The 22,372-nt window shown below is 47.3% G+C and overlaps 1 protein-coding gene across 2 annotated transcripts in view; it reads left to right on the forward strand.

The window, feature by feature from the left end:
- LOC119373762 (uncharacterized) overlaps positions 1-22,372 on the forward strand; it is a 143,599-nt gene that overhangs the window by 14,212 nt on the left and 107,015 nt on the right. For both annotated transcript variants that reach the window (XM_037643825.2, XM_037643826.2), the window contains exon 2: positions 6,557-6,694. In XM_037643825.2, the coding sequence (XP_037499753.1) occupies positions 6,557-6,694 (138 nt within the window). The remainder of the gene's footprint in view (positions 1-6,556; positions 6,695-22,372) is intronic.

Consider the following 22,372-nt stretch of genomic DNA (forward strand, 5'->3'; position numbering starts at 1 on the left):
GCCATGGCGTCATCCGGTGGTGTAGCCGTTGTAGTTAGTCAAGGAATAGCATGTGCACACTTACCTCTCCAAACGTCCCTTGAGGCAGTGGCTGTTCGAGCGGCTCTTCTGAACAGACTCGTCACCATTTGCTCTCTTTACATACCTCCACACTACCACCTGCAAAAACATGAATTCCAGTCCTTAATAGATGAGCTACCAGAACCTTATCTGGTCCTTGGGGACCTAAATGCACATAGCAGTCTATAGGGTGATTCTCGCTGTAATGCGCGAGGTCGTCTGATTGAACAGTTCCTTTTCTCTTCCGGTGCGTGTCTGTTGAATCAGAAAGAGCCAACATATTATAACCTCGCTAACAATACCTACTCCTCCATAGATCTCAGCATTATATCTCCATCGCTTCTACCCTTACTCACTTGGAAAGTCATTATTAATCCTTACGGAAGTGACCACTTTCCAATAGTTCTAAGTGCACCAACAATTAATGAATCTCCTCCACAAGTTCCCAAATGGAACATTGACAACGCCGATTGGGAAGAGTTTCGTAAAGTTGCTTGCTTAAGTTGGACTGATATGTGTGGTTTAAGTACAGATGCAGCAGTAGATTACTTTACAGCTTTTCTCATCGATGCTGCAACTAAGTGCATCCCACAAACAAGTGGACTGCCCGGCAAAAGACGTGTGCCGTGGTGGAACAATGATTGTCGGAATGTGCGCAAAAAACAAAAAGCATGGAGGTTGCTTTGAGACTCTCCAACAGCCGAGAATCTTTACAATTTTAAAAACATAAAGTCTCAAGGCAGGAGAACGCGCCGACAAGCAAAAAAGGAAAGTTGGCAGAGGTTTTTATCGGGCATCAATTCATATACACAGGAGGCTAAAGTCTGGAACATGGTTGGTAGGGTAGCAGGTTGACAAGCACATTCCCTTTCTTTAGTTAACACACAAGGCGACAGCTTGGAAGACCAGGCAAACTTCCTCGGCGAACATTTCGAACAGGCGTCCAGCTAGTCGCACTATACTGAGGCTTTCGAGCGATACAAAACAAGAATCGAAAAACAGAAGCTAGATCGCAAGTCCACAACACACGAAGCGTACAATGAACCTTTCTGCATGGCTGAGCTACAAGCATCGCTTAATTGCTGCAATAATACCGCCCCAGGCTCCGACCGTGTTGTGTATGAAATGTTGAAACACCTGCCATCTGAAACGCAAAAAGCCCTCCTTTCCCTGTATAATGCGGTTTGGTTTTCCGGCGAGATCGCCTCGGCCTGGAAAGAAGCCATCATTATTCAGATTCTAAAACAGGACAAGGACCCATCCTCCGTTGTGAGCTACAGGCCCATCGCACTAACAAGCTGCCTCTGTAAACTCTTTGAAAGATGATAAACCGCCGACTGATACATTTTCTCGAACCAAACAAATTACTTGACCTATACCAGTGCGGTTTTCGAGAAGGTAGGTCTACCTCTGACCACCTTGTACATATCGAGGCACAAATTCGAGACGCTTTTATCCACAAGCAATTCTTCCTTTCGGTGTTCCTCGATATGGAAAGGGCCTACGACACCACATGGCGCTTTGGAATATTAAGAGACCTGTCCCACTTAGGTGTACGTGGAAGAATGTTAGATATAATAGAAAGTTACTTATCCTATCGAACATTCCGTGTTCGAGTGGGCAATGTCTTGTCCCGAACATTTGTCCAAGAAACAGGAGTGCCGCAAGGTGGCGTGCTCAGTTGTACACTTTTTATTATCAAAATGAATTCTTTGCGTTTGTGCATCCCGCGTAACATGTTTTATTGCATATATGTCGATGACGTTCAAATCGGTTTTAAATCTTGCAATCTTACAATGTGCGAGCGGCAGGTTCAACTTAGTTTGAAAAAGTTAACCAAATGGGCAGACGGGAACGGGTTCAGCCTTAACCCGCAAAAAAGCACTTGGGTCTTATTTTCAAGAAGGAGAGGCCTCCATCCCGATCCGGACATTCACCTACACGGCCAGCGGGTACCTGTAAAAGCCGAACACAAATTTTTAGGCATAATTTTAGACATGAAATTGACCTTTGTACCTCACATCAAAAATCTCAAATACAAGTGTCTGAAAGCTGTGAATATCCTCAAGGCTTTGTCGCGAACATCATGGGGCAGTGATACAAAATGTCTGATGAATCTGTATAGAAGCCTAATACGCGCGCGCCTAGGTTATGGGGCGATAATCTATCAATCTGCGACACCAAGCGCCTTGAAAATGCTCGACCCTGTCCACCACTTCGGCATTCGTCTTTCTACGGGTGCTTTTCGCATCAGCCCCGTAGAAAGCCTCTACGTCGTCTCGAACGAGTGGTCGCTCCACCTGCAGAGATCTTACATGTCGTTTCTATATTACCTCAAAGTGAACGCAGACAAAAAACACCCGTCACACTCCACAATTAATGATTTGTCCAGTTCTGTCTTGTTTTACAACCGTCCTTCGGTGAGACAGCCCTACTCACTTTTCGTGAGGAGCCTAGCTGAGGAAACGTGTGTGCCGTTTCTTGAACACCGTTTGATGGCCCCTGCCGCACATCTCTCGCTGTGGCAGTGGCAGCTCATAGAATGTGATGTATCCTTCGTGGAAGTTACAAAACACGCGCCTATAGCACATATCCGTACATACTTCCTCGAACTACAGCACAAATACAATTGCCCAGAATTCTTTACCGATGCCTCAAAGTCCAATACTTCTGTGTCTTACGCAGCTGTTGGTCCATCTTTTTCCGATGCCGGCATTCTGCACCCGAATACGAGCATCTTCACAGCAGAAGCATATGCCATACTTGCGGCTGTCAAACACATAAAACAATTAAAACTCCAAAGCGCAGTAATATACACCGATTCCCTAAGCGTGGTAACAGCCCTCAGAACTCTGAAAAAACACAAAAACACCGTCCTCGTCTCCCTGTACTCACTCCTATGCACAGTCTGCGCACGTAAACAGCGCGCCATAGTGTGCTGGGTGCCAGGGCACCGCGAGATCGAAGGCAACTTGTTGGCTGACCAGCTAGCAGCCTCCGCCCATGAAAATGCTGCCGCCAATACACTCCTTTCCGTTCCTCCACTGGACTTAAAACCTTTCATTAAAAGCAAGCTCAGGGCTTATTGGCAGAACACATAGGACACACACACACAAAACAAACTACATGTTATCAAGCCGCATCTGGGTAATTGGCCGCCAGTATCAAAATCACACCACACAGAAGTAATACTTACAAGGCTAAGAACAGGACACACACACCGTACACACTCACACCTTCTATCCAGTGGTGAACCACCCATGTGCGAGAAATGTGGTGAACCACTCACCGTGCTTCACATTTTAATTCAATGTACAGAATTAGACACACTACGAAGAAAACATTTTACATTACCCTACCGACAACTATTACCATTACACCCAGCTATGTTCATCGGTAGGGAACCTGTTTTTAAACATCAGTCGCTCTTCGAGTTTTTAAAAGAAATCCACAGCTTTCACGTCACATACCCAGGCAGTCCGTAGCATGACCTCTGAAAAGAGGTTGGTGCTACGGGAGCTACATTGGAGGAAGCACCTGCGTCCCTGCCTTTGGCCTCAAAGACCCTGAGGAGGTATTCGTGCTCACAACATACACTCATTGTTTTATCGTCACAACCACTTGTCATTCATTCTATATGCACATGCCTCACGTCATCTCATAATTTTACTACGTATATGTTTTACCCGCCTTTAACGCGAGGAATTTTAGGCCCCTTTACAGCCACTTAACATAACCATTGTCCACTTTAGCTATCATGTCCTGGCGCTCTTTGGCCATCAACTGGCCCTTGCGCCAATAAACAACATACATCATCATCTCGTTTTTGCAGTTATAGGTGCAATAGCACGGCATAGCGCCCACACAAAGCACAGAAAACAAAGCGCGCGCAACGTTCGCTAGGCGTAGCCCCGGTAGAAAATGGTGCGAGCGAAAAAGAAAAATACCAGCAAAATGCAAGATCCACGCGTCTCTAAGGGCAACGGCGAAGGAGACCAATCGTCGGCGCAGAAAAAGCGGCGGAGAACGGGAGGACGCGAAAGGGGCAAGGAGGGAGAGAGGAGGACGCATGTGCGGCGGCGAGTACAATGAATGGCGGTACTTTCCCAAGATCAAGGGGCTTTAGTGCCACATAACCACATACCATGGGCCGTGGTATATTTGGGTATGTGCCGCACTTGACTGAGGGAAATACATGTCACATAGGCGACAGACATGTCACATTATTCATGTCATGATCATATACTTATTTCCTCCTGTGAATGAACGAAACTAACTAGGCTTTAAAGCCAATTTAACGAAGCTTTTTTCCGAAATAAATGAGTGAAAATGTGGCACTTTCTTTCTAATGTTGACAAAAATAGCTTTTCCTTGAGCGTGTGCTCTAATGCTGTTGCGTAGCCGCCCTAGTCATCATCGTTTGCAAAGAAGCTGTACCCCGCACCCATGCCCAAAACAACGGACGTAACTGTCGGTAGTGTTTTCACTTACTAGATATTGCTAGGGTGACAGTGCCTTATTGTCCCTGTAAATGCCCGTACTGGAAAACTACGGTGTTTTTTTTTCCGTTATTTTATGGTTTATGCTGAAGATGGCACTGATAGTCTCCTCGCGACTTTCTTGCTTGCCGTCCTGCTCGTGCACTCACTGAGTTCCTTCTCCCTGACTTTTCATATTGGCAGCCTGGTCATAACTTGACATTATCTGCATCACCTGGACATGGAAGGCTCCATGTCCTGGCCACCTATTGTGGAGTTTTCATTTGCGCTGGCATGGTTTAGTGGCAAGTAGCTTTTGAGTGTCATTACGTTAGAATTTATGTTTATAAGCACCAAACAATTTCCCAATTTTATGAACTTCCCAATTTAATGAAATAATTCGACCGTGGCCATCACTTCGCTAAATTGAGTTTCAGCTGTACCAAGTTAAGGAGACGACCACTAGAGCACCTCACTGTAGGCGTCTAGATGAATAGATAGAAACACCCAGAGTGACTTTGGTTCTTAATTAAAAATGGTTGGCACAGAATGAAAGCAGGCCACTGCAGTTCCTGCAACAAGTATCGTATAAGAGGGGCAAAATAAAGGCAGGACAGTGCAGTCACTGTAACATACGATATAGTTGACGCAACAGGTGGCATAGAAGGAAGGTTGGACAGTACAGTTGCCATACCACATAGTCGGTGCAACAGGTAACTTTATCATACAGTCAGCACAATTAATGATAACAGCACAGTCACTGCAGAAAGAAAAGCGGGACAGGGAACTCAGTGCAACAAGTAAATATGCCATACAGTCAGTGTGGCAAAAAGTCATACAAGGAAAGATGACAGGAGAGTATAGCTAAAAGGAATGCTTGGGCGAGTTGGTGCATAACTAAAAGTGATAAACTGTGCACCAAGGACACAACAACAAGGGAAAAAGAATGCCACTGCTTAGATACAGGAAGAAAACACACAGCATTGTATCTATGCATTTTCTTCCTTGTGTTGTATCCTTGGTGTGCTGTTTATCATTTCAAGGAGAGTATAGCTGACACAGCACAGCAAGTAAGAGTATGATACAGCTGGCACAGAAAGTACGTCAGTACATTTGCCCCATTTAAGTAACCATAAAATACATGCTAGTGGTGGAGAAATCATGGCTAATGTTGGTTAAGACATGTTGCCACCCTTTAAAATTACCTTTTATTATTTAATTAAATTTTTGTTTTTGGCGTTCCAAGAATGGGCAGAGATTCAGTATTGTGGCGCAGAAAAGAAAAATGAACTCTACATGTGGGTCTATTCAAAAGTTATGGTCTTTCTTGTGACTGCCCTAAAACGGAAAATGAATGTTTGGAAAACTTAATTCTTGTCTTTCTTGAAACCGGATTTTCTTTGGTTTTCGTTGCACAAAAGCTCGTGACTTTTGAAGAAATGAATATATTCTTATGAAACTTTCCGTGCTTCTTGCTGAGACATTAACCTGTGCAATGAACTAGGATAATTGAAAACGATGAATATGTCTTTAATGTAATAGGATTTCAACTGAATTGAAACCTCCTGAAATGACACAATCTTTGGTGTTTAGGCTATATTGCACATTATATTGATAACAGCACAAATATCCTAGTTCACTGCACAGCCTACATACATAGCTGTAGGTCTGCCATGCCATTTTCTTTTTGTGTGGTCGGATTGGTAGTTATGAGTTTTGGTGTGGTGGACATATTTTGGGTAATTTTGGTAATTATAATTAGTTTCAGTTTTTTTACTCTGCATTTGAAGTTTCTTTTTAAACGTTTCTCCCGTAGGCAGAAACAAATTAATCTTGGCTCAAGATCTACAAATATTTCTAAATGGTGGAGACATACCTTAAGGCATGCGAGTACAAAAATGCTTACACACCATCTGACCAGCAAGGAGTTTCTCCTGCATTTGTTGTCTCAGTGGCTGTTTGTTCTTTTCAACGCATGCCACTGACATTGATTGTTATGCATTTGTTTGTGCATCAAGCGGGAACCACGGGGAGTCCGTGTGAGTTGGACAGCGACTGTCGCCGGGTGAGCCATTATGTGTGTCACAACCACAGCTGTGTCTGCCAGGTGGGACACCACGAAGAGCTAGTCAATGCAAGCCTTGCCTGTGTCTTTGGTGAGTTGTTGAAGCCATATTGAAATTCATGAATGTGCTAAAAAGTCTTTCTATTTTTATTGCCCCAGCTAAAGGTTTCTCAGAATTTGTGCGTTAAAAAGGGATGGTGTCATCAAATTTGTGGCTTGCACGTTCTTTGTTGCAAACGTTTCTTATTGCTCTAGGAAGCATGATACACGCGCCAAGATTCATGTATTCTCACTCTAAGTAACTTAATATCACCTTATTGATGTGAACAACTTTAGGTTTTGATTTCTGGGCACTGCGTTGGACACTGACGTCACTGTGTAGGAAGCTTGAACACGTGGGCTCACAAAGCTGTGATGCATGCAGTGCTGCATCGTCTGCTCTTGCACACACATGTGAGCAACAGTCCAGATGTTTTCAACACTTGCTAAAATTCTCTAATAGAGAATAGTGTGTGCAGTATTCCGGTATATGCAGAGGTGTTTCCTGAGTATGGGGTTCCCCGACGATGATATTGACATCTTGTGATGCTTCATGCAACCACTATTATATGTGCGTTTCTTTGTCTTCGCTGAGTGACTGTGTCGACAAAATGTTTTAAAAGGCAATGCACTCGGAACTGCGTCGCTGCCGAGAATTTACACCAGCAGAGAAGTAGAATACATTAGCTAATTCTGTGCTTGCCTGGTTCATCTTAGCACCACCAGGTGGCATCACCTATCTGGCCTCTCACGTCTACGGCTGCAGTATCCTGGTATGCTAAAGCAAAGAAGTGTGCGAACGAGCCAAACTTCTTTAATGCCATCATCACAGGTTCGCAAACACTTTGCAAAATGCAAACAGGTTTGGCTACTTTGGTAACAAGCTCAGAAAAAACGAGCGTAATTCGCAGCCAATGCTCTCTTAGCTTGCCCGGTACAGAGGAGCTGTGGGTCACCGTTTATTGCACGTCACTCTATTATTGTGATAGCATAAATGGACACTCTCAGCAGGTTTTTGTCATCATCGTTGTCATGATGTTCCAGATATGTGTATGTATATATATGTCAGACCAGGAGCTCACATGACAATTTTTTAGGAAGGGTGTGTTGCAGCAGAGCATGGTCAGGAAAGACGGCAAGCCATCTCAAATACCCAATTGGACCTATTATTCTTTGTGTTTGGTGTGTAGTGCTTATTTGGTTCTTTGTTAAACTCAAAAAAAGTGCAAGGAACTCGTTCGCTTGTCTGTGAGAAGCAGCACCACAGTGGTTGCCGCCTAGTTTTAAGCTGTACAGTGAAAGAAAAAGTGAAAAGTGCGTTTTTTTTTTTGGGTACAGCGCGAAAGAAACTGATAAGCACCAAACACAAAGTATAAGTGGTTCATTTGGAACGACTTTCTGTTTCTCCTGACCATATTCTGCTGCGACGCGCCTGTTTTCAAAAATTGTCACATGAGCTTCCGGTCTGACATAACAGCACTCACGAAATTCCTGCACGCCCAGTGTGCTAAGTTTCCGTTTCGCCTCGATCGGTGCCTTGAATTTCGATGATTATTATTTCAAATTACATGCATTTCTTACGATTTTTAAAAAATGGGCATGCCCTAAATTGTCACGTCCTACAACTCTTCCATATAAACAACAGCCGTCAAGCTAATAGTTCAAAATTAATAAGTTTTTGTTAATTACTCATTTGAATGTAACTTTAGGTGCGGCAAAGTTTTTCTGCCTCTGTGTAAAGTTCGATCGCGAGGACGACAGGGACATAACTGTTGTAGCATTTTTATAAAAAATATGTATTGTAAACAAAAACACCCTGTATATAAAAGCCACAAACATACGTGCCAAGTTTGGAGAAACGGAATCCGGGAGATCTACTCAACGGGGGGGGGGGGGGGGTATGAAGTATGCCAACCGCGGGGGGGGGGGGGGTACTGCGATAGCAATTATATGGACACTGTCAGCGGGATTTTGCGGTCGCCGCTGATCTGTACAGAGTCCAAACCGATAACATCGCTTACGCATCGTCTGTTTCAAGTGCGAGTAAATGCGCGCTAGCGCTAGGGACGAATGCGGTTGAAGCAGAGATGAAACGACCCTGCCGTCACCGTCGCGCGAAGGGCACATGCGATAACATCGCTCCGCGTGCGAGGCCTGTCGTCGCTTGCTTACCTGTTATTTCGTCGGGCAAGGGACCATAACGGGCGCCGTTGAGGCGGGGACGGTCGCGAGCGCTGGCGAACACGCTATCTCGACAGACATCGGTAACGGCTACCCTTTTAAGTGCTGGGCTCTCCACTTAAAGCAGTAGTGACACAAAATTTTGAAGGCGAGATAACTTGTGGGATAGATTTTTGTGTACACAAACGCATCATCTACGAAATATTAACGGCTGATATAACCTATAACACATTTAGGATCAATTTTTAAAGGGATACTGAACAAAATTTTCGCTGCCGAGATAAATGACTCAATTGAAAGATTGGGTGCTGAAATTTGTTGAAACAACCTTCATTTCAGCCAGAGACTAGCAGAAAATAATGAATTTAATGCATTTTTCGCGAATTGGCGCGTCTAGCGGCTGTGCCGCGAACTAGAGAGGAAGTGACGCGAAACTTCGCGGATAGTGACTCGCCAACCGTGCTCGCAGCAAAATCGCTTACCAATTGACATCGCAAGCCGCCACCCGCTGCCGCGCGTCTCTCTCAAAACGTGTTTTCACGGTCGGGAAGGTGTTCTCCGTGCGTGTTCTCAACCGGCAGCCAACGACGCCATTGCCGCGCTCTCGGCCGTATATTTGTTTTCTCAAGCGGAGCTTGCGCCCACGTCTACGAATTTGCCGTCTGTGTTGTGTGCTGCTACGTAATGTGAACGATGAAGCACCTGACACAACGCAGAATGCCTCAACGCTGTTCTGCGCTAGGGTGTGCCCTGTCATACCTTTCCAACAGAGCCGAAGCTTCGAAGGATATGGATTCGCGCTGCGCGCCCATCGCAGCCAACGTGGGTGCCTTCAAAGCGTGACTTTTTGTGCTCCGAACACTTCGAGGATAGTGACTATGAGTTACTGTGTAAATTGCTGGTCCCGGCTGCCGACCCACGTTGGGCTACGGCGGCTCGTCTGGCTCGTCGTCCTTGCTGTCGCTTGACACAGCAGAACGGTCACACGCATATGGTTGTATTTGGCGCATCCGTTTTGGAGGCCTGTCGAACTCGGAGTCGCAATGACCGCTCGTGGAACCACTGTCACTCGCACCTTGCATCTTTGCGCTCTCGCGACACGCTCGGTAGTTGTAGCGGTTTTTGAGGAATAAGCGCTATTTTGTTTCCTATGTGGGGAAAAGAGGACAAGGCTCAGCGCTACACCAGCCACCCTCGGTTCTTGAGAGGAGAGGTGGAGAAAGGGAAGTGGCAGGACAGGAGAGAGCGTGCCGGTTGCCCCCCTCTTGCTGGAGCACTCGACGTCACGTCTGCCGACAAGCGCAGTGGCATGCAGCCGCCGCGCTCTCACAATCCACTAAAAATACGGCCAACTGCTCGAAATTACGTGAAATAAACGCTGCGTACAGGGACAGTCGTGTCGTCCGAGTCGAATGTAAGTGTTTTCGTAGCTTTTTCAAATTTTTGTTCAGTATCCCTTTAAATTGCGTGTAGCGCATCTGTACGCGAAACGTCCCACCTCGCGTCACCGTGACGCACGGGGCGCGCAATGCATTGGACGCGGGGGGAAAACTGGATTTCCGGGAGATTTTCCTATGACTCGTACAACCGGGAGAAACGTTCAAAATCCGGGAGACTTGGCAGGTATGCACAAAGAAAAATAAATTGGCCCCGCAGAGGCATCTGTGCAAGCAGGCGTTTGGTGTGTAGCGACACCACGGACCCATGCTAACGGGGGGGTTTCGACCCCTCCCACGCCTCGCCATGCGTGGCTTTGCCGTGTCCGGGGAAAAGGGGATCCTGGGGGTTGAGCCGACACCGGATGATTGGACCTTTAACCCTTTGAGGGTCGAATTTTTTTGCGAAATTCAGTCCAGAAGTGTGTAATTTTTTTATTGATGAAATAAATTCTTCAGACGATTCTATTTAAAAAAAATTGTCTAAAATTTTTTTTCGTGAGCTTAAAGGGGCAGAAAATCATTTTTGTTGTTATGTACACATGGTTTATTCGTAGTAAAATCAAGCAAAATCCTAAAAAATAAACTTAACAGTTCTTAATAAATAAATAAATTTCTTCATAAAGCACGCGTACAATGTCAGCACTAAGCGTTGAACCTATCATGATTTCGCGCTTGTCGGCTTCAGTCTGTTATCTGTGCATGTGCGGTCGCAAACGCACAAAATGGAGCGAAATCAGTTAATCGCGCACGATAGACATGCAAGAGAAGCAAGAACGGGTCGGCGGCTTCATAGCAAAGCAGTGTGGGAGACAATTCACAACTGTTATTTCTCGTATATGGACCATTCGAGAGTACGTACCCTGATGATGTCATGCGAATCACTGTTCTGGCATCACGAAGTGCATCAAAAGACAAGAAATGCCAAGAGAGAATAACGCGCTCGTTGTTTTTGTTTTGTTTTTTGTATCTTCAGAGGCTGTTAGGGGCCCTTCATAAAAACAGGGCGTGCAAACACTGACACAGGAGAGTAGTCAAGACACCAGAAACGCCGCTAACAACTGAAAAATCACACAGCGGCGGAACCGAAGGTAGACATAAACATTTATCTGCGCATTCCCACGTAAGAGGCTATACCTATCAATCAAGTGTGAGTAGTGGTCTACGTGAGAGATAGCTGTTCACTCTCTCGACTTTTCTCTTATGTCAGTGTTTCCACGTCATATCTTCTTGACATGAATACCTACCAACTAGCTCAGCTATATTCTAAGTTTGCCATTCCCTTTACTTCTGTATTTATTTATCGGTGTACTCGAGTATACGAATGAAAGGAAAAAGTGTACTAATGCACCGAGATATATATATTACTTATCTATTTTATTTATTTATGCACAATGTACTAGGTCCAAGACTCCAAGAATATGCTATCCAGCGAGTTGGGTCGTCTCCCTTTAAGGCTGGAGGACGCGGCAGCGTTAAGGTCAGGCGATACCCGTGATATTTCCGGAGAAGAAAAAGATACTGCAACTTCTGGGGAGCTATTCTCGATGCGTTCATCCAAAGGAGATGTCCACAGTCCATTTCGGCAGAGCGCATTCAGTGATTCGAAAAAGCGGTGAGCCGTGATGCCACCTCGCTCTTGACCACGTCGCCGCACCGAACCCGCCAGCACATTCCTAGCGTAAGAAGAGAGTGGACGAAATGCACAGAAACAGGAACTTTTCCAGTCTGAATTTGCATATGAATGTTTTCCAGATGTTTGAGAACGATGCAGGGAATGCTTACCGACCTTACAGCTGCGTTGGACGAGTGGCCGCATTAAACCTAAATCGATGGCTAACACGATCAGAAGTCATGTGCACCGAAAATCGGATCTCTGAGGGCTGCGTTCGTTGCATTGAAGCACATTCTGTCGCTATCATTTGTGTCGAGAGTGTTTGAAAGCTTCGTGATGTCATGATGGCGCTGCAGAACAAGAACCGGAAACAGGGGGCGCGCTTCTCGCCGAGCTCCCGCTGTTCAGCTGCCGTTGAAATGGACAGTTCATTACAAAGACACATCGAGAAGAGCTCCTCTATTTCCAGATTCCCCATTCGAATTAAAAGAAAAGACTAACGGCGGCGCACCGCAATTATTGCGCGGCGGCGGCGTGATCTCTCTTGGGACTTTGGCGGCGGCACGAGCGGCATGACCAAAACAGGCGGCGGCGGCGCACACCTCTACCTCCTAGTAGCGATTCGCAGCCCAAAGTGCAACTGAGGGACGAATAACTATCTGTTTTATTGATTTAGATCACCGGTATCTAGCACGATTCAAAACGGCCGGCAAGCCTGCCATTTTTCAGCGCCGGCAGCGCTTCGTCGCAGCCACCTCCAGACCACGCCCCAGCTGACCACTTGTCTTCAGAAAGGAGTGATGTGAGGCTCAGCTGCTCAGCTAACATTTCGTCTGCTAGGCGCACACGTTCAGTCATGCCTTGTCACCAGCATCGCCGTCGTCGGCATCAAAATTGTCGACTAGTGTTGAAGACGACATTTTGGAACTTGGAACAGCCGTGATACGCGACGTCGCGAATCATTTTCGCTCCGACCCTTTGCAAAACAGCGATTCAAAAATGGACGCCGTTCCAAGCAGCAACGAGGAGGTGCCCGGGGACGCATGCAGCGCCTCCAGTAGAGCGCTCATGTGTTGTTTTTTTCTCTTCTAATGGCTTAAAGATAATTAAGTTCACTCTGTCAGCAATATATGACACAAAAGCAAGCCATTGACATCTAAAGAAATGTCTCATACGTGCTTCCGATGGTTGAACAACTCAAATTGCAGTTGTTCTTTATCTCGTGCCAGAACACTTGTGTCAGCCGGCTGTGAAAATAAGTGAGTGCAAGTCCTTTGCTTCATTAAAGGGGCCCTGCAACACTTTTCGAGCATGCTCAAAAAGCGCTGCCGATCGGTAGTCGAGGCTCCCGAGAACACGCGAGCCAAATATTATAGCCATGCGCACGGCCTGGAATTTACAATAAATTCTCAAAGTCAGCTGAAAATCGCTCCCTCTTCTCTCGACAAATGATGTATTAGTCCGCAAAATATGACACAATTGTCGGCAGTTCCACCATTGGCTGATGTTATAATCACGATAACACCCTCATTATTACTTTCGTTGTTAATTTTGAGTTCAATAAGTAGATAATATGTATTGTGATGAACCAGACAGAGACAACACCCGTTTCTCGGGCAAGCTGTTCTAATCTGAACCTCTTCTTCCTCTGCCTCGATCAGCTCCCCGCGCGCCCGGACCCCAGTGTCGTTCTTTGTCATCACACTCGGCCATGACTGCAAAGCGCGCGGAGATGTCGACAACATTTCAGGTGGACGGGGATGGCTGAATCGCGATGGTGGGAACAGACCACGGCGCCACTCGGTCAGAAGATCCGCCAGGAGTGTGTCCGGTGGGCGACACTGGCTGTTTCGTGGTGGTCGGCCCCGACCCCGCTTCAGCATGGTTTGGTGGTCTGCTAGAAGTTTCTCTGGTGGGCGACACTGGCTGTGCCGCGGTGGACGATGACCTAGGCCACGCTGCGACTTTGTAGGGAAATCTCTCCCATTGGCCTGTCGTGCACGGAATTGGCAGTGTCGAAGTACTCGAAGTTTTAGGCCAAGAGACTTCTCGCGAAATATCGGTAGTTGCTCGGGTGGGTGGCAATTACTGTTTCGGCATGATGGCAGGCTTATCCCGAAACGGTGACGTTGGTCCCGCCGCAGCTCTGAAGATAGTACAGCATGCGTAACTGTCGAGTGTCGGACTATGTGAGGTCGGGTGCAGTTGTCACGTTGGGCCGAGCTGGCGTTTCCTGACGAGGGGTCACGTGAACAAGATGTGCCCCGGGAGCGAGCAGTGCCGTCAGCAGGGCAGTTGGTTTGCGGTGCCAAGTCTCTGATGATAATGTCCTCTGGCTGGTCAGGCATCTCGTTTGCGACATCTGGCTGGCCTACTTTGTGAAGTGGCATGGCGTAGGTCGCGTTACTGGCGATCGTGGTCTGGTAGTCTTCATGGTCGTGTCGTTCACCTGGCACGACAGGTGGGAGCGCCTGCTTATGCTCTGACGACGATGAACGAGAGGGCAGTTTCTCCGTTTGCAGAAGGTCTGGTGGCGATATGCTCAAGTCCATTACCGACGCAGAGTCCTTGACCTGCAGAGGAGGGGCGGGGCTGCTTCGGTAAGCGTCAAAATCTACGACGTACACAGTCGATGGTCTGCAAGGCGCCATTGCAGCCTCAAGGTTGTGACCCTCCAGAGCTCCGTCGGCGGTGGCGGTCAGGATGGACTGGGTGGTGGCAGAGAGGTGGTAGGGATTCCTGCCAAACGCAGCAATGAGCTTGAAGCTCCACTCCGCCCAGGACTGTTGCCGCGCGCCTTCGTACCTATGCCACGCCGTGGCACCATTTCGAAGGCGGTCTATGGCTACACACCACTTCTGCTCTTCCGTCCACGCCATGCGAGCTCCGAGAGCATTCACGGTCGCTACCCAGTGGTCGGCGTCCTCCTCAAAGCCGTTGAACTCCTGTAGTTCGCAGGCAGCCGGCGGTGGTCGGACGGCAGGCGAAAAACCGGACAGCGCGGACGCTAAGCAGCCCAGTTGGTTAGAGAGCTGCGTGAGAGTACACCGGAACTCGCTGCGCTGCTTGGGCGAGCTCGCCTCAAGGTCGTGTGAGGCGGCTATATCCAACATAGCGTTGATGGCGCACAGTTCCGGCACGATCGCAGGAAACAGAGCAGAGCTCGACGCTGTCAAGGCGTTGACCGTGACGCGGAGACGCGCTATAGTACGGGAAAGCTCGGCGGCGCTTTCAGGTGATCCGCGCGCGGAACCAACGGTGACGCCCGAGGAGGTAGTGGTCCCTGTGCTCACTGCGGCGGGATCCTTGCCAGCGGGCACTTGGTCAGCACCCCTCAGCAGCTCAGGTGCCGAGGAAGTCCTGAGCGACAGGTTGTCGCCACGGGAAGCGTGAACAGCGTTCCCGGGCAACAGGAGGCCGTACGCTGTCGTGACGGCGCCGGGGTAAACCTGCCCTTTGGCCACCGAGGAGGCCTGGACGCCGTCCTCGAATGGTGGCATAGGTTCTACCGGCAGAAGTAGGGTCCTGGTGTCCATGAGCGAAGAAGCGTGGACGGCGTTCCTTCGATGGAGACACCCGCAACGCCGACGGCCTACGAGCACTTACAGGTGGCTTCAGCCTTAAGGTTCAGTTGTCGTAGACTGCGCCATTGTGATGAACCAGACAGAGACAACACCCGTTTCTCGGGCAAGCTGTTCTAATCTGAACCTCTTCTTCCTCTGCCTCGATCAGCTCCCCGCGCGCCCGGACCCCAGTGTCGTTCTTTGTCATCACAGTATGTTTATATTCTGTTATCGCGTTAAAAACACCAAACAAACATTAATATTAGCACTTCCGGTCTCACCGACAGCTCGTCTGCTCGTAGTTGCGTGGTTCCGTTTTCTTCGCCATGCGCAGTGCCGAAAACTTGAATATTTCTGTGCTTTTGACCATCGCCGGTTGCCGTTGAGAGTGGCAGCCGTTCGAGTGTTGCCTCGTCAGCTGGGAACTGCATCGTCGGCACGTTCTCACGACCGACCGAGGCAGGGGCGCAGCATGTCTCCGATAACAATGCTGGCGTCCGGTAATGGCGGCGCTTCGGGGTCGTCTGCCAGTGCCGTCTTACGAGGCGGTGTATCGGAGTATGGGCCGAAACCGATCTCAGCTGTCATTCGTTCAAACGAGCGCGCAGGTTTGCTTCCATGGTTGGCAGAGTGATTAAAACACTACGGCGTTCGAGGTGCACACCCAACATTACCAAATCGACGCGCAGTTTTCAAGCACGCGCGATACACAGTGCGATCGGCTCCGCTCGACGAGAACGACGCAAGCCGACCGGAAGTGGCGGCACAGACCACGTGGTTGCGCCCAGACGTCAGAGAGAAAAAAATGAAGAAAAAAATTCCGCCGGCGCTCTTGGGCGGAGCCTCGCTCCTCTGCGCTCCCTCCCTCGACTCGCTGCCTAGCTTTCCGCGCGCTCGCGGCGTAGAGTGGAGGGCGAAAGCTGCGGAACGTGATTTCTCTAATTTGGTAACACCACTTAGACTTGACGGATTCGAAAAATTTTTGCGGCATATGACTCGTTAAGAGTCATACGTCAATAATGAGGCTATTCCAGTATAACTCAGAAAGGTGTTGCAGGGCCCCCTTAAAGCACCGCTTTTACAATATTGTATTGTTGTGCGTCCGCAGATATAATATTCAACGCTAGCCGAGTGTTTATCACGATATTTTGCGGCTGCGGGCATAACAGGAGGGGAAAAAATATATGCGTGCTGTATTGAAGGCGCACACTGCAAAATTGCAGGCAGTGTTTTCGTTGCATATTATGACATTTGTTGGCACTTAACAGCCTTTAACTTTCACAGTAATGCATTCCTTCTCTCGTTTGTCCTCTGAGCGTAGTTTGGCGCCCAAGCGGAGCTCATCCGCAGTCGAAGCAGCACTTATATAATGTGAGCGTCCGCAGCATCGAGCGGCCGCTGCTGCGGGTTTGTCAAGCTGCTGATCGCAAGACAAAGCTTGCTGAACCACGACACCTGACTGCGAATGTGTTGGTGTGGAGCTGCTGATTTGTGATTATGTCACGTAAAAGTATTTTGAACAACTTATATCTGATTTTCAGAACATAACCAACGACGCGGCCGCTAGGCTGGCTTGGTCACATTTGACGCATTATAACTTGTTAGCAACGAAAATAATGCAACGTTTTTTTATGCAGAATGATAGATGATGTCCTTTACTTCAATCAGAGGGATATTAAAAAAAATTAAAAATGGCCTTTTTGAGAAAACTATTTTCAAAGTTCGGTGTTTTTGGTAAATCACTTTTGTTTCAGCCCAATTACCAAGTAAAATAGAGCGCGATAAAACCGCAAAAATTATTTTAAAAGAGAGTGAAAGTACCAAAGTTAATAATATGTACCGATTTTTATTATCCTCACTTTAACTTGTTTGCAGCAATAAATTCCTCAAGCACAGGTATTTTGTGCGATTTGCCAAGTTTGTGATTTTTTTCTTCAAAAGTGCTTCGACAAGCAAGCAAAATAATAGACTCATAAGATTGTATTTCACTTGTTCTTTGAGGGGAATAAATATTGTGACCAAGAAGGGCACCGTTTTTTTCCTAGGTGCGCTCAAAATTTAGAAATCGCGAAATTGGTGGAAAAAGTGTTTTTGCGACCGAAATTTGCATATTTTTTTTCAGGCGAACAAAATTTCTTTTCGCAAAACTAACTTCAAAACCATTGTGCTGGGTGTAATGCCTAGACCTACAGCAAGTTTCATAAAAATCTGTAATGGTGAACGGGACCTCGTGTTTGATCTTATCTGGACACACCCAGAGGACTCCTTAGAAACCTCGACGATGTCCAAGAACTCTTACACAAACATTCACCAAAAGAGCTGTGCATACAAGAAACACACTTAAAATCCAAACACACCAACTTCCTATGCAGTTACATTATTTTCTGAAACGACCGGGATGATGCCGTGGTGTCATTCGGTGGTGTAGCCGTTGTAGGTAATCAAGGCATAGCATGTACTCACTTCACAAGTGTTGAAGATTGGGCGAGTTGGTTCGTCTTACTTGAACTGGTATAGCGCATTACGGGGAAGAAGAAACGGCCGAGCAGACCGACACAAGAGGACAGAGCGCTAACTTCCAACTGAGCTTTATTGTGAAAATGCATCAAATATGTAGACTTGTGCAAGCATACAAAAAATACTCTAACGCAACGCCAAGATTATGCTTGCGCAAGTCTACATATTTGATGCATTTTCACAATAAAGCTCAGTTGGAAGTTAGCGCTCTGTCCTCTTGTGTCGGTCTGCTCGGCCGTTTCTTCTTCCCCGTAATGCGCTATGCCAGTTCAAGTATGTACTCACTTACCACTCCAAACGTCCCTTGAGGCACTGGCTGTTCGAGCCGTTGATTTGAACAAACTCGTCACCATTTGCTCTCGTGATATACCTCTGCATCACCCACTGCATAAACATGAATTCCAGTCCTTAATAGATGAACTTCCACAACCTTATCTGGTCCTTGGGGACTATAATGCACATAGCAGTCTGTGGGGTGACTCTCGTTGAGATGCGCGAAATTGCCTAATTGAACAGTTCCTTTTCTCTTCCGGCGCATGTCTCTTGAATCAAAAGGAGCTAACATATTAGCGAGTTTTCGAATAGGGGCCCCATAAGTTTGTGTCCCCAAAGCCTTTTGCGTGTGCTCACTTTGGGTCAAGCAGGAGCTAAGAGTTTTCGAATAGGGTCTGCAGTGCTTTGGAGGACACTCCCCCAATTCTAGGACACTCTGGTCTTGGCCAAGAGCTGTCGCTTCAATGGGCGCCGTCATGTTTGTTTTACACAAAGCTTTAGGGGCAGGCTTTGGGGCTTCCGCTGAAATTGAGAAATAGTGTCGCCAACGCAAAACCCAAATGCTGTTTGGGTCTCGCTCAGGCGCAGTGGCCTCGACGTTATTTCTTTGGGGCCACAAAACGATTGCGGCCCCTATTCGAAAACTTCTTATTATAGCCTCGCCAACAATACCTACTCGTCCATAGACCTCAGCATTACATCTCCATCACTTCTACCCCTACTCAAATGGAAAGTCATGAAGGGGTACTCAGACGAAAATTTTCAGTGGTCTTTTTTTCCCGTCGAATGAAAGACCAAGCCCTAAAGAGCCTAGAAAAGGTAATGCTAAGCGCGAGTGCACCCTGAAAAAGTAATTACAGTATGTTTTCAAAAGCTAGTTTCGGTTCCTACTGTACCCTGACATCACAACACGGTATGAGCTTCTCGTCACGTGCTCGCACAATATATATAACGGAGCCACGGTGCACAGCAGCCGTTTCCACAGCCGCTGTGCACCGTGGCTCTGTTGATGATGCACAAGCGGCCATCTTGGAAGTTTTGGTACCCGATGTCATCACAACTAGCCAGACTGCTGCGTTAAAGGGACACTAAAGGCAAATAACAATTTATGTCAGAGTGAAAGCCCAATGTATGACAACTTCTAAAACGGCAATATTATCAACAGCAGTGCCCTACTTACCGAGAAATTAAGCTAAATGTATCACATGATGAGCGCCACGAGTGGGACATTTTCGAAGTGATCCCGATGACGTAGGGAAGTCGGCCTACAATAAATCACTAGTAATCAAACTAGCAGCAGTAAAAAAAAGAACATTCCGAGCATCAAAAGACGTAACAAAATGCTGTTTGTTCGTTTCCGCTTGATTCATGGAAAACAAAACCTCCGTGGCGTTGCCATGGGGAACGGCGCGCGTGCTTCAAAGGTTCCGTTTTCGCCGAACTGTGCCTCGCCCGTCTCAGTGGTAGTTTCGGGATCGCGTACTGCCGTGCGTGTTTTGCGCGCTCGTGAAAGTCGCTCTGATAGAAAGTTCGACAAAATGACGCATGCGTGTGATATTGCCGGATGCCCGAATGGTGCACAACGCCAGTGCTGCAGCAAGGAAACCGGTGTGTCTTTTCACTGGGTGCCGGGGAATGAACCCTTACGCTCGAAGTGGCTTAGTGTCATGCCATTGCGCCAGTGTGCTAAACAGTCAAAACCTCTGCGTGTGTGCTCGCTGCACTTTCGTACTGAGGATTACGAGACCAACCGCAACTTGGTGACGGCTTTGAATGTGCCCATCCGAGCAAGTCTTTGCCGCAGCGCCGTTGTTGCTACTGTGGGTCCCGCTACTTCCGCTCGGCTGCTACTAGTGTCAGCGGCCGCGCAGTAAAAGCGGGCAACGTTGGGCACGGCAGCAGTGACGTATGAGAGTCGTATTTTCAGGCGGGAGATTTGAAGCGCGCTAACGCGATGCGGACCACTAAAAACGTGATTTTATTTCAAAATAAGCACTTCCTTGGCACAAAAGCAGCACTACGAGGTTTCTGGACCGCTATTTCAACAATCAACGTCGACTTAATATTTGCCTTTAGTGTCCCTTTAAGTCACCAGAATTAGTAGTGTAGCCTGATGTCAAGCTAGTGTTGATGACGGTTGGTGTGCCACGGGATAATTGACTTTAATATCAAAATAAAATATCTTATCAGCATTTGCTTAGCTTCACACTTGCTCAGAGCCATCTCTGCATACAGGAGATTTTTATGGCAGAGTAAACTCGCCTTTGAAAAATGGTGTCAGTACCTCGTTAATAATCCTTACATAAGTGACACTTTCCTATAGTTATGAGCTCACCAATAGCGAATGAATGTCCTCCACAGGTTCCCGAATGGCACATTGACAGAGCCGACTGGGAACAGTTTCAAAAAGTTACTGGCTTAAGTTGGACTGATGTGTGTGGTTTAAGCATGGATGCAGCCGTAGAGTACTTTACACCTTTTTTCACTGATGCTGCAACTAAGTGTATCCCATAAACAACTGGACTGCTCGGCAAACGACGAGTCTCGTGGTGGAACCCCGATTGTCGAAATGCGTGCAAAAAGCGAAACAAAGTATGGAGGTTGCTTCAGGACTCTCCGACAGCCGAGAATCTTGACAGTTTTAAGAACATTAAGTCCCAAGGAAGGAGAACGTGCCGACAGGCAAAAAGGGAAAGTTTGCAGAAGTTTTTATCGGGCATCAATTCATATACACATCAGGGTAAATTCCTGGAACATGGTTAGTAGGGTAGCCGGCCGACATGCGTATTCACTGCCTCTAGTAAACACACAAGGCGACAGCTTGGAAGACCAAGCGAACTTCCTGGCACACATTTCGAACAAGTGTCCAGCTCGTTGCACTATTCCGAGGTTTTCCAACGTTACAAGACAAGAATAAAAAAACAAATTATAGTACAAATATACAGAGTAGGAGGTGTACAACGAAGCTTTCTACTTAGTTGAGCTGCAGGCATCGCTAAACTGCTGCGATAAATCCACTCGAGGCTCCAACCGTGTAGTATATGAAATGTTGAAACACCTGCCCTCCTTTCATCGTAATAACTTTTTCTAGCGCAGACTGACACACGGACAAAGAGAGGGAACAACACCAGCGCTACTACTATCAACTGAAGGCTTTATTCAGCAAAGAAAAACATATAAATACCGACCCTGTCACCCGCTGCCCATGCGCACCGTCCTAGGTGCAATGTCCGGAGCTATCGACTCATATCTGCTGCTACTCCTTTCTTTCAGAAGCATCACTTCTTTTTCAGAAACAGTTAATGACGGGTGGCTGATACAAGATGACTCCCTGATGTATATGTGATATGCCTCTGCGAGCTCTCGTGTGGTGTGATCACGGTGCCTAAACAGAATGACTGTATCTGAAAAGCGTGCCTCATACCCACACTGCGCACAATGCATCGCCAAATGCGTCAGCGGCCTACTTTTCAAAGACGAGTGATGCTCCCTTAGGCGTATGTTTAGGCAGCGACCAGTCTGCCCCACATACGCTCGTCCACATGCTAGAGGAATACAATAAACAAGGTTAGACACACATGGAACAAAACCAACCTTGTGCTTAACATTGCAGGTTCGCGTGCTTCCTCGTCCTACAGCATCCAGCTTATTACCAACCATGGGGCACAGCTTAGCCAGTTTGTTTTTGGCCGTAAAAACAACATTCAGCCCATACCCATGGGCGGTCTTTTTAATTCGGCGTGATAGCGCATGTACGTACGGTATCACCGCTAATCTGCCCCGTTCACGCTCCTGCTGGCAGTAAAGACTGCTTTTAACATGCTTAATAAGGCGCCTGCAAATTACCTGCAAAACATACTCGGGGAAGCCGGCGTGTTTTAGCCTTAGTACCTGCTCCCTGAAGCTCTCCTGTGCCAAATGATGACACGACCTGGTGACGGCAGATTTTAGACATGAAAGGCCTACTCCCTTTTTTATTACCTTGGAATGAAAGGAGCGGTAGCTCAGAAGGGGCTTATTAGATCGAGGAGCGTACTTGAGACATATATGGTCGGCTGAAAAATATAGCGTAAGGTCCAGAAACTGCAAGGTGTTTTGAACCGGGACCTCACAGGTGAATTTTAACCCTCCGCCTTTCGCCTCAA

The sequence above is a fragment of the Rhipicephalus sanguineus genome, chromosome 11, assembly GCF_013339695.2.
Source record: "Rhipicephalus sanguineus isolate Rsan-2018 chromosome 11, BIME_Rsan_1.4, whole genome shotgun sequence".
Classification (NCBI taxonomy): Eukaryota; Metazoa; Arthropoda; class Arachnida; order Ixodida; family Ixodidae; genus Rhipicephalus; species Rhipicephalus sanguineus.